The 12638-nt window shown below is 40.5% G+C and overlaps 1 protein-coding gene across 1 annotated transcript in view; it reads left to right on the plus strand.

Moving 5' to 3' along the window:
- The window catches only part of GNA14 (G protein subunit alpha 14), a 202912-nt gene that overhangs the window by 102008 nt on the left and 88266 nt on the right, over positions 1–12638 (plus strand). The window contains exon 2 of the mRNA XM_061200326.1: positions 3594–3778. Coding sequence (XP_061056309.1) covers positions 3594–3778 — 185 coding nt within the window. The remainder of the gene's footprint in view (positions 1–3593; positions 3779–12638) is intronic.

The raw sequence follows: 12638 nt of genomic DNA on the forward strand, positions 1-12638 counted from the left end.
GTGAGGTTGTGAGGACACTCACCTGTCGGGAGGTTCTTCTTCATGCCCCAACAGTGTGCACCTGCAAGATGGTGGGTGTGCCTGGGCTTAGGGTTCAGTGTGTGGCTGTGAACTTCCCATCTGTCCTCATTAGACCAGTAGGACTAAGTCCATTTGGTCATGATCCCGATGTTCTTCTCTGATAGTAGAGTCCGCATTAGAGTCTGATTGAGTAAATCCCCTCTTTCTCTTGCTGACAGTGTGCACTTGCTGAGATCACTGAACAGTATGAGCCCCAGGTTTCTCATCTGTATGATAAAGATGATGGTAATAGTTCATACCTGTTGGGTTGGTTGTGAGGGTCAAAGGAGATAATGTGTGTAGAGTACCAGGCACAGTGTGACTCTCTAACAGTCACCATTATTAGGATTGGGGAGTAACCAGGAAAGGGTCACAGAGAATCAGGATAAGGCTCCTGCTTGGCCATTTTCATGGTGGTTCCTGCCATGGTTGAGGTCACTGCTACCCACATAGCACACGGGGTGGTTGAGAGAGGATGAGCCACCTCTTTTCCTATTTGTGGATAGTGAAGGCAGCTGAGATTGGATGAATTCCTTATCACTATCATGTATTCAAAAAATACTTTCAATTCAATAATATTATTCAAGATTTAAAAAGGAAGGAGGGCTTCCCTGGTGGCGCAGTGGTTAAGAATCCGCCTGCCAATGCAGGGGACACGGGTTTGATCCCTGGTCCGGGAAGATCCCACATGCCATGGAGCAACTAAGCCTGTACACCACAACTACTGAGCCTGTGCTCGAGAGCCCGCGAGCCACTACTACTGAGCCCACGTGCCACAGCTACTGAAACTCATGCGCCTAGAGCCCGTGCTCCACAACAAGAGAAGCCACCGCAATGAGAAGCCCGTGCAACGCAATGAAGAGTAGCCCCCGCTTGCTGCAACTAGAGAAAGCCCGCGTGCAGCAAAGACCCAATGCAGACAAAAATAAATAAATTAAAATAAATAAATAATCAGGGTCTTTAAAAAAAAAAAAAAGAAGAAGAAGGAAATGCTGTCCCAGGCTACAACATGAATGAACCTTGAGGGTATTATGCTAAGTGATATAAGCCAGTCACAAAAAGACAAATACTGTATGATTCCTCTTATATGAGGTACCCAGAGTGGTCGGATTCTTAGATACAGAAAGTAGAAAGGTGGCTGGGGGGAGGGAGGACTGGGGAGTTGTTTAATGGGTATGGAGTTTCAGTTCTGCAGGATGAAAAGGGTTCTGGAGATTGCACAACAATGTGAATATACTTAACACTTCTGAACTGTATACCTACAAATAATGAAGATGGTAAATTTTGCTGTGTGTATTTTATCACAATTTTATAAAAGCTTAATAAGCTTGTGCTAAGTGTAAGGCATTATACCTGGCCCAAGGGGAGGCAGTGTGAATAAAAACAAATATGGCCCCTGTCTCCCCTTACGAAACTTACAGGCTGGTAGGGGAGGCATATGTCAAAGGAAGAATGACATTAATGGGCAAAAGTGCAGCTGGAACAGGTGCTCCAACCAGAAGTTCATGGTACCCTGAGAACCTAGAGTATGGGGACTTGACCTCGTCAGGCAGACCAGGCCAGGTGAAGAGCAGCAGTGAGAAGGATGAAGGAAGACCATCCCAGGAACGTGCGAAGCATGAGCCAAGGCTGCAACAAGGAAGCCAGTGTGGCTAGAGTGCAGAGGGAGGAGGAAAGCGTGTTGTGAGAAGAGGCTGGCCAAGACGGAGGGGCCAGACCACGCGGCCTTGTTGGCCACAGTAGAGTTTTGTCTTTCTTCCTGAGCTGAGGGGAGGCCATTGAGGGTTTTGAGCTGAGGATGGGAAGACACATAGAAAAGCAGGATTTGTGTTTTGAAAAAATCGACCTGAAGGAACATTTTTTTTTTTTTCTTACAAGGAAAGATCTTATCAGATGCTAAGAGTTGCCTCAATTATTCACCTGGAAAAATTGATTGAGTCTCCTAGATGTTTCTCCGGGGCCTGATGTTCGCAGGGCCCCCGGCGAGAGTACAGATGGAGACCCACATCCCATAAGTCTAAATGGTTACAGGCAATAATCAAGCCAACAAACCATTATTAATATGTTCTATCCTCTTACCATGACAAACATCTCTTTATAACTAAAATGTCAAAAAAGATATGTACAACTATGGTTTTTAATATGACTAAGAGCCAACAAAGTATCAAAGATGATTGAATTTAACTATAACTGCACTGTCTGGGTATTCTGTTGGGTCAATGAGATGTGGATACGTAATAAAATATTTTATAATTAATCCATCATTTCCTATTTTATAATTTTTGGTCTTTATAGTAAAATCACGAATTATATTATTTTAATTAAGATTTTCATACAATTCATGTTGTTTTAATAGAAATGCTGTTAGATGACTTTTTTATAACAGGTATATTGAATATATATTGTATATATATTCATATATATGCAGTTCACCCATTTGAAGAATCCAACTTTTCTTGAGTCATTTTAGTTCTGAGATAATTTTCATTCATTCCAATTTGAAGAAACTTTCCCCTACTGAGATCATATCAACCTGAATTGTTAAAAAAACTTCTTTAAAGCAATACTTGGATTTGAAAATGAACCATAAATATAGTATATTATGTTCCAAACATGGTAATGGGATCTCTTAGATAAATTATCTTCATCACAAAAAATATTAGAAAGAAAATATTTTAATTCCATCACACAAAAAGTCTATCACTTACGCTGCAACTTTTCCTGTCTATTCAAACAATACCTCAATCTAATATTAATGTAAAGCCCTGACATCATGTTTCACACATATTATCTGGACATCTATGCACATTTAAGAGCAATAGGAATGGTTCGTTGTTGTAAAATGTTCCTTGGCTGCCATGTGCAAGTGTTGTGAGTTTGGAGGACCTCCTGAACTACAAATTGGAATATGAGGAGGGGGAAGAATATAGACATTTGGTACAGCTGGGGATGGTGCTCCATTGTGCGAGGATCCATTGCATTCATGTATTTGAAAGAAAGGAATTGACAAGTTCATTAGCCTTTTCTCACATCCAGGTGTTTCTGCTGATCAAACCCTCCCTGCACTGAAGCAGCCCCCATCGCTGCCAGGGCTGGTATTAGCAGTGGGGAAACCCTCGAACGTTTGGGGCTTTCAGACATGGATGCCAGTTGTTTCGTGGTCATAGGGCAAGGGATGTCGGGGAGCAGTTCCCTGGGGCCTAAACAGTGTGAGTCACAAGAGCTGATGTTTAGGATTACTCCAAGTGACATGGACACTCATGTGTCCTTAATAAATGTGTGTGTGTGTGTGTGTGATATTTGTGGCCTTCTAAAGCACAGTGTCCAGGGTGGGGACCCCTCTGCCCAGGGGTTTAGGATGGCACTACCTGCAGCCTAAACTTGCATAAGCATTCGGCAGGCCCTTTCCAAATCCACCCCCATCAATTTACTAATCCGGATATTGACCAACACTGCCAGGAGGTACTTTCTTTCTCACTCTGTTCCTTTTAAAGACTACTGACTGCGTTTTTCACTTGTTTTTGTCTTATTAGGAACTGGAGAAAGTGGCAAAAGCACCTTTATCAAGCAAATGAGAATCATCCATGGGTCTGGTTACAGCGACGAAGACAGAAAGGGGTTCACGAAGCTAGTTTACCAAAACATATTCACCGCCATGCAAGCCATGATCAGAGCCATGGATACCCTGAGGATACAGTACGTGTGTGAACAGAATAAGGTAACATGCTTAAGAGTGTTGGACCCATTTGTGAATGCATGCTATCCTCCTCTGGTTAGCATATGTATCTGAACTAAAAGATTTACTGCGTGCTTCCATCAGAGGCCAAAAGAAGCTCTTGCACTCAGATTCTGGGGTAGAGATTCTCCAGAGGAGTGTGATGAATTTAGGAACAGCGCTGCCGTCTTATTTCTGCAGAAGCTCTAGCATAGTGGTAGTGTGGTGCTGCCCAGTGCGCAGCAATTCAGAAATGTGGGTAGTCATTCTGGTGACTTTTTTCAGATGCTGAGAAAAGGAAGACATACATATACATCTCCTCTTTCAGCTAAGATACCTGGTTAATTTCTTCATTGGAGCAGTGGAGATCTTGGGTTTACAATGGCCAACTTTTTAAGAATTCCCAGTCTTAGGAAAATGCCCTGCAGACTACTCAAAGAAGTCAGTGGGCTTTGTTTGTTTGTTTTGGGAGCTAGCCCTTCTTAGGAGCTAAGTGATGATTTATGAAGGGTAATGCTTGTGTTTCAACTAGCAGAGGACTCTCATAAAGTAATGGTATGAAGTTGCCATTTGCTTTCCTGTCACCATGGGTTATTTAAAATACATATCTGTTTAAGACTATAGGAAAATAATGAGGCAGGAGGGTGGGAGGAGGAGACAAATAATATTTTCTATGGTGTACTGGAATGTAAATCCATAGGAAAATACTATGTATAAGTTCATTAAGAATCTAAATGATAGAGTTTCTTTAAAATAATTGATACCAAGTTACAACATGACATGATGATAAAGAGAAAAATTCTGTCTGATTCTCTTGTGGATCAATTAAAAAGAATTTAGCTGCTCAAATGCCAGAATAGTGGTTTAAGTATGGACCTCAGGGACAACTTTATCATGAACTTGTGGCGTCTGTGTTCATGTACATTATACAAAGAGTTTCAGAGCAATCAATCTAATTTTTTTTTTTATTACTCAGTGACTGGATTACATAGGAACACTCAACGTGCACCAAATTTTAGATGTACCTTTACAGTGTGACTGCAACCTTGTGTCTTTACCACCATTTCCTTGCAGTCTTGAGGAAATGAAGGAATATAGCTTGCCTACAGCTTCAACAGTGTTACGCTGAAAAATGTGTGTGTGCATGTGTGACAGGCGGGAGGGGGGAGGGTGTTAGTGGTGGGAATTAGTCTTTAGTATATCTGATGCCAGGTAATATGAGAGGTGTCCTGAGCCACTGGGTGATTCTACAAGTGACTCTTGATTCCTTTACACATTGGTTTTGAGTATATACTTTATATCTTTTTGAATGCATGCAATTAAAAAAAAAATCACCCTTTACAAAGTATTTTAAAAATTAGTTCATCTGTGGAAATTTAGGATTATTTCAGAGAAGAGGTATGTCAGGAACGTCCTTGCGGTAATTTTAATCTACTTTCCTCCTTTGTAAAAGGCATTTTTTTTCCCAGTCATAGTGGGGTGACTGGGGAAAGCTTGGAATTTAGGGATGGATTTGTAAACAGGCCTATTGGGAAGAAAAGGCTCAAGTATAAGTCAGTTATGCTTATCTTGGCAACATGTGTTTGTAAAAACCTGATCAGATTTAGTAATCAAGGTCCCTGGGTTTTCGTTTGGTTTTCCCTCAAGGTCTTCTAGAGGAACTCTTGAGTTTATATTTCAAACAAAAAGGTTTTATGGGGTTTGACATTGCACCACTTTCTTGTGCTCTCTTGATCTGAATTCTTTCTCATAAGGCCATGTCCCCTTGCCCACTAATCTGCATTAGTTTCCTCCAGCTGCCATAACAAAGCACTTCAAACTGGTGGCTTAAAACAGAGATTTCTTCCTTCACAGTTCTGAAGCCTGGAAGTGTGAAATCAAGGGGCTTGGTTCCACCTGGAGGCTCTGAGGGAGGCTCTGTTCCATGCTGCTCTCCTGGTTTCTGATGGTGGCTGGCAATCCTTGATGTCCTTTGGCTTGTAGATGCTCCCATCCAGTCCCTGACTCTATCTTGCCACAGAGCTCTCCCCTCTGTATCTCTGTGCTCACATGGTGTTCTCCTCTCTGTGTCCAAACCTCCCTCTTCCCATGAGGACAGCAGTCATTGGGTTAGAGCCCATCCTAATCCAGTGTGACCTCATCATAGCTTGATTATATCTACAAAGACCCTATTTCCCAATAAAATTACTTTCTGAGATTTGGGGTTTTCATGAATTTCAGGGCAACACTATTCAACCCAGTACAGTCTGCCCTCTGCCCCAACCCCCCAAAGAATGTCCAGCCTATAAGCAAAATACATTCACCCCATTCTAATATCCCCCAAAGATTTAACCCTAAAAACAGCATCAACTCCAAGTCTCAAATCTGATCTAAATATCAACTCAAACGGTCCCCAATCTCATCATTTAAATACTCTAAATCAGGTGTGGGTGAGACTCTGGATATGGTCCATCCAGGAGCAGAATTCCTCTCCTTTCACACACCTGTGAAACTAGGAAATGAGTCAGTAGTACCTCTGTCTCCTCATTTGCTGTCTCTGGCTCCATTCTCAATTCCTTCTTTCTACTTCAAGTACCTGCATTCATGCTTCATAAACTTCCTCTTACCCCTCAAACATATGCCAGGGATGAACCACATAGTGACATGGCTTAAGGAGAGGCAAAAGGTTGAGTAGAAAGATCACTGGATTGGTTCCCCCAAATCTGGGCTCTGCTCATGGCTCACCTGTGGGTCTCAGGCGGGAGTCAGCCAACTTTTTCTATAAAGGGCCAGAGAGGAAATATTTTCGGCTTTGAGGGCTATACAGTCTCTGTTGGAATTACTCAGCTCTGCTGTTTTACAAAACCAGGCATGGGTAATGTGTAAACGAATGAGTGAGGCTTGCTTATAAACTCTGTTTGCAAAATGTGAAAATTATTCTTAACTCACGGGCCAAACAAAAAAAGGCCAAGAGTGGATTTAGTCCATGGGCTGGAGTTTGCTGACTCAGTCCTAGGGGAAGCCGTGTAACCTCTCTGTCTTGCATTTCCTTGTCTGTTAAATGCAGACAGCACATGCTCTGTCTACTTCATAAGCCAACATGAGCAAAAGGAAGTGCTTTTCAAATTAAATGGCACTGGAAAAGAGAAGGTTATTACTGGGGCAAGTTCAAAAGCCAAAAATGAACTCATTGTTTCTTCTGTTGATTGTTTAGGTCATTTTGATCGATTTCTTCTTTATTATTTTCTGAATAATTTTCTCTGTGGGCTAGTCCTGATTCCAAATGTGAAACTATAACAAGGTACCCTTCTTAGGTCATAAAATGATAAAATGATTAGTGCTGTAGGAGTTTATGTAATTACTTGAGAAGCATGATCTATGTCTTCCTTTTAAAAAAAATTTATTTATTTTATTTATTTATTTTTGGCTGCATTGGGTCTTCATTGCTGCGCACGGGCTTTCTCTAGTTGCGGCGAGCAGGAGCTACTCTTCGTTGCGGTGTGTGGGCCTCTCATTGCGGTGGCTCCTCGTTGTGGAGCACGGGCTGTAGGGACATGGGCTTCAGTAGTTGTGGCACATGGGCTCAGTAGTTGTGGCTCGTGGGCTCTAGGCGTGCGGGCTTCAGTAGTTGTGGCGCACGGGCTTAGCTGCTCCGCGGCATGTGGGATCTTCCCGGACCAGGGCTCAAACCCGTGTTCCCTGCATTGGCAGGCGGATACTTAACCACTGCACCACCAGCGAAGCCCATGTCTTCTTTACAAAGTATTGCTTCATTTAAAACAATTGACTAGTTAAGTCAGGGATGAACAAACCTAATTAGCTTTTCTTTTCAGTCCTTCCCTCACTTCTTATTCCATTATTTGATTTTTTTCAGAGCTAGACACTTTCTTAAAAGTCTGTAGAAGGGAATTAAGAGTGATTTTAGAGGGTTTTATTTTAAATGTTAGCAAGATTATTGGTCAGCCAGGTTGTTGAAAATCTTTGCCTATTACTTGACAGGCTATTTTTGAAAGGAAATTTATCAGAAATTTAGTAGCGTTCGGTTTTTAACCACGTTTTAAGCAACATGTTTTTTCAATTAAGATTTAGCCTTGAAGATTATTTTCTTATACATTGCCTACTTTTTTTTAAAGAAATTATTCATATGTATTCACTCACTCTGTTGATAAGCCTTAATTTTTATGTCTCTCAAGAATGTCATGAGCACATATTAGAATTTATGACTTCTTGAATAAATACTACAGAGGCGTTTGCTCAGTGTCAGGACTACTAAATTTGAATTAAGCTTATATCTTATGTTTCCTGGTGATGATTTCACAGAAATCTTCATATATTTTACTGTTTGTAGTGTCTCCAACTTGAGAAATTCTCACTCTAGGTCTGTAGTGTGGTAAAGGAAATCTTATCTCCTTAAAGGTTCTGCAGAATCGGCTTGGATGGTTTACATACAGAATTTCCCAAGGGCAAAGGACAGCCCTGCCTAACTTTTCAAAAATGTTTGGTTCTGTATTCAGTGATCTCTAGAAAAAAAGTACAAGGTCTACAGGTTCTTTCGGTAGCTGACCCCAGCTTCTTACTTGCCCTCCTTCTTATAGGAGCTCTTCACCACACTGGGGTCACATCGTATTTGCATGTAATGTACACACATTTAATTGCAAGGGCTCATCGTAAAAACAAAAACAACATCTTAAAAAAAAGAGAGTTAATAATTGAACAGTAAGAGGAGTATTTTGCCTGCCATTCCCCTCAAGTACTTAATTTGGAATTCGGTGTTTCTAGACGTGTGAGGTCTGAAATTTCCTTCAAAAAGCATCTTTCTCTTCTGTGAGAAGCTTTTACTGAATTCCAAGTCACTCTTGAGGCAGTGGGCTTGGGCCCTGTAGCCACCTACAGCTCTTGAACGGCTGAATTTGGGGGGTTTAATTGACTCACAAGGTCTCTGCTGATTTTGTTTCAAGTTTTTCAGGTCCTTCATTTAGGTACACAGATGTCTTTGTCATCAGTTCCCTGTAGTGTCTTGAGTTTCAGCCCCTTGGAGTGGGATCCCCCCTCTCCTGACTGCTGGATATATCAGGAACATGCAAAACAATGGTCCTCAGTCCCCCCCAGCTGCACATTGGGAGCTCTTGGGAGGCTTTTCCACTGCCGCCCAGAGTACCAGCCCTGGAGAGTCGGGCCTAAGTATTCCTGGCACGCAACCCGAGCTTTTGGATTGACTTTTAGAAGCTTCCCAGGTGATTCTGATTAGGCAGCCAAGTTTGAGAGCCACTGCTATATGTATCTTAAGATTATCTGGAGGCATTCAGTTCGGATTCTACTTTCTGATCAGCCTTTCCATAGAGGAGAGGGAGACTTCTGGTAATCTCTTCCATGGGATGACCTAATCAATCTTTATCCAAAGGTAAATTGAGGGGCCAGCACTGAGGATGTTTGTTTAGTTCAGCAGTACCGGGGGCGGGGAGGCCTTAGTGAGATGAGGTGATGGTAGCCGTGACAGCATCTCCAGGTGACATTTTTGAATTCAGGGCAGATTCTGTGTTTTTTCCTTTGAGTCTTGTAGGAGCCTAGCACAGCATCATGGCGAGAGCTTCCAGGGATAGGGTGGGGGTCAGGGGGGAAGAAGGAGCTGCATTTCATTCTCTGGAGTTCACATTACTGGGCCTTCTCAGCCTCCTTTTCCCGCTGTTGCTACACTGAAGTTATTGTTTCTTTTTGATCAGTAAAGAATCAGGGATGCAGGTTATATTGATAACATGCCCAAGGTATAGATATTATTTGTAATAAAAATACCTTACAATTTCATTTTGTAAATAGAGACATTATATTAGGAAATTAAGTAGTTACATATTTTCACTCATCATTAATAGATAATAGTTATTGAGATGGTAATTCACTAGGGATAAAACTTAAACGTCAAATATCCAACTTCACATTTAAGCAATAAAGTCAAGTATTTGCAGGTTAGGATTGCAGGAGAAGACATTTTCTAACACCAAAAAGAGCTTTGATCATGTCTCATATCTGTGTATATTTAACTCTTCCAGCTTAACTTTTCATTTTCAGAAAGTAAGAGGCTGAAGTTCTAGAAGGGTCTGTTAAGGATGCATGTGAGGAAATCAGGCACAGTTAAGTGAAAATGGTCAATTTATGTGGCTCCTTACAGAAGAGCTTCTCAGGGTTTGACATATGTTAAGACCCCCTTATTTTCTAATTTTAAAAACATCTGTTTAAATATACTTTTCAGTCCTACTTCCTCATCCAGTTTGAAAAGTCATATTCTGCATGAGCCTCTGGGAACAGGGAGGCCAATGTTCAGACTTTGGCTGTAGCCCAGGGTCACTGGTTCTCTGGCACATGGTAAACTCAGGCTCTTTCTTCCCATGTCCTATTGGATATTAAAAATCGTGTGGTACATTTTTCTCCTTACTAAGAACTTGGAGTCCTAGCCAGTGTCATAACAACAACAAATTCTCCATCAAAATCCTAGGCTGGAGTTTTTCCATTTATGCTAATAGTTCTCTGATTAATCAGTGTTGACTTCAGTGTGAAAGTTGCTCAATCAGAATTTGAAATGTAAGAGTTTGGAAAATGGGAAAGAATAGGATAAAAATGAGAAAACTGGTTTTCTCCTTAATCACCGTCACAAGTAAATCTGACCACCCACTACGCATTGGGAGATGAGGAAGGTTTGGGGCCAGTGATGAGATTGATTTGACCATTGAAATGTTAATTTCTTCCCTTACCTCACGACTAGGTATGAACCTACCACATGCAAAGAAATGCTTTTAAAAAGGGAAAATCTCACAAAGTTATAACCCAGGAACTTGTGTGACCATCAGGCTATTTGAACACCTATCCATCCATCTAACATGTGAAGTATTTTCCTTGAGTCTTAAATTGCATGCAACTTTGTTGCTATCTTAAAATACAAAGGGGAACAGGTGAAAAACCCTCACAATTCAAAACTTTAACAAAAGCTAGAATCATGGTCGGTGATGCTAGCAAAATTCTTTTTTAAAAGTCTTTTTGAAATACAGTTGATTTGCAACATTGTGTTTAATTTCTGCTGTACAGCAAAGTGACTCAGTTATATATATATATATATATTGGGTGGGCCAAAAAGTTCATTCAGTTAGTGAATACGTTGTTCAATAAAGTTCTTCATCAAAATGAAAAATGTCTACTTAAAACCGAACAAACTTTTTGGCCCACCCAATATATATATAGTTTTTCATATTCTTTTCCATTATGGTTTATCACAGGATACTGAATACAGTTCCCTGTGCTATACGGTAGGACATTGTTGTTTATCCATGAAAATTCTTGTTAGATCTAAAGTCCTTCACAATTTGCTTTCTCTTCATGGCAGAGCTGCACTCTCATTTTCTGATGGTAGAGAGGTAACAGGTGTGTTAATGCTACTCTCTTCTCAGCCCTGCCTTTTCTTATCACCCAGTTTCTTCACTGATGAATGAATGCCATAAACATGTGCCAAGAGGTAAATTAATCCCCAGGTTTGTTTTGGAGTCCTGCCAAGAGAATCATCAGTTCACCTGGTTTTATTGAATTGTGAGGTAGATTTTCTTATTAACTGGTTAATAAACTCTGCAGTATTATCCTAGGCAAAGCATTCTAGAAAGCATCCCCTATTAAGAACTTTTTTTTTTTATTCAGGTGGAAGCTCAAATGGGATACAGTAACTAATCCAACAGAAACAAATAGTTAAAAGGTTTGTGTATGTGTGTCTGTGTGCATGTGTGGGTGGGTATGTGCGAGTGAGTGGGCGTATTCACCAGTCAACCCACCTTCAGAGTTAAAACCATATACATTAGAAGCCAGAACAGTTGGCTTTTTAAATTTTCATTGACTCTTCTTTTTGGAAGCTCAGATGTTTCCAGGGAGCTTTGAGACATTGCATCTCGTGTACTTCACCGTGATTTCTTTTTCCTTTTAATTTTTATTTTATATTTGGAGGATTTACGATGTTGTGTTGGTTTCAGGTATACAGTAAAGTTATTCAGTTATACATATACATATATCTATTCTTTTTCATATATCTATATGAAATAGATACATATACCTGTTTTCTTTTCCCATATAGGTTATTATAGAGCATTGAGTAGAGTTCCCTGTGCTATACAGTAGGTCCTTGTTGATTATTTACTTTATATATAGTAGTGTGTCTATGTTCATCCCAACCTCCTAATTTATGCCTCCCCTACACCTTTCATCTTTGGTTACCATAAGTTTGTTTTCTAAGTCTATGAGTCTGTTTCAGTTTTGTAAATAAGTTCATTTGTACCCTTTTTTAGATTCCACATATAAGCGATATCATGTTATTTGTCTTTCTCTGTCTGACTTACTTTACTCAGTATGACAATCTCTAGGTCCATCCATGTTGCTGCAAATGGCATTATTTTGTTCTTTTTTAGGGCTAAGTAATATTCCATTGTATATATGTACCACATCTTTATCCAATCCTCTGTTGATGGACATTTAGGTTGCTTCCGTGTCCTGGCTGTTGTACTGCAATGAACATTGGGGTGCACATATCTTTTCAAATTATGGCTTTCTCCAGGTATATGCCCAGTAGTGGGATTGCTGGGTCATATGGTAGTTCTATTTTTAGTTTTTTTAAGGAACCTTCATACTGTTCTCTATAGTGACTGCACCAAATTACATTCCCACCAACAGCATAGGAGGGTTCCCTTTTCTCCACACCCTCTCCAGCATTTATTGTTTATAGACTGTTTGATGATGGCCATTCTGACCCATGTGAGGTGATACCTCATTGTAGTTTTGATTTTCATTTCTCTAATAATTAGTGATGTTGAGCATCTTTTAATGTGCTTTTTGGCCATCTGTATGTCTTCTTTGGAGAAAT

The sequence above is a fragment of the Eubalaena glacialis genome, chromosome 9, assembly GCF_028564815.1.
Source record: "Eubalaena glacialis isolate mEubGla1 chromosome 9, mEubGla1.1.hap2.+ XY, whole genome shotgun sequence".
Taxonomy (NCBI): domain Eukaryota; kingdom Metazoa; phylum Chordata; class Mammalia; order Artiodactyla; family Balaenidae; genus Eubalaena; species Eubalaena glacialis.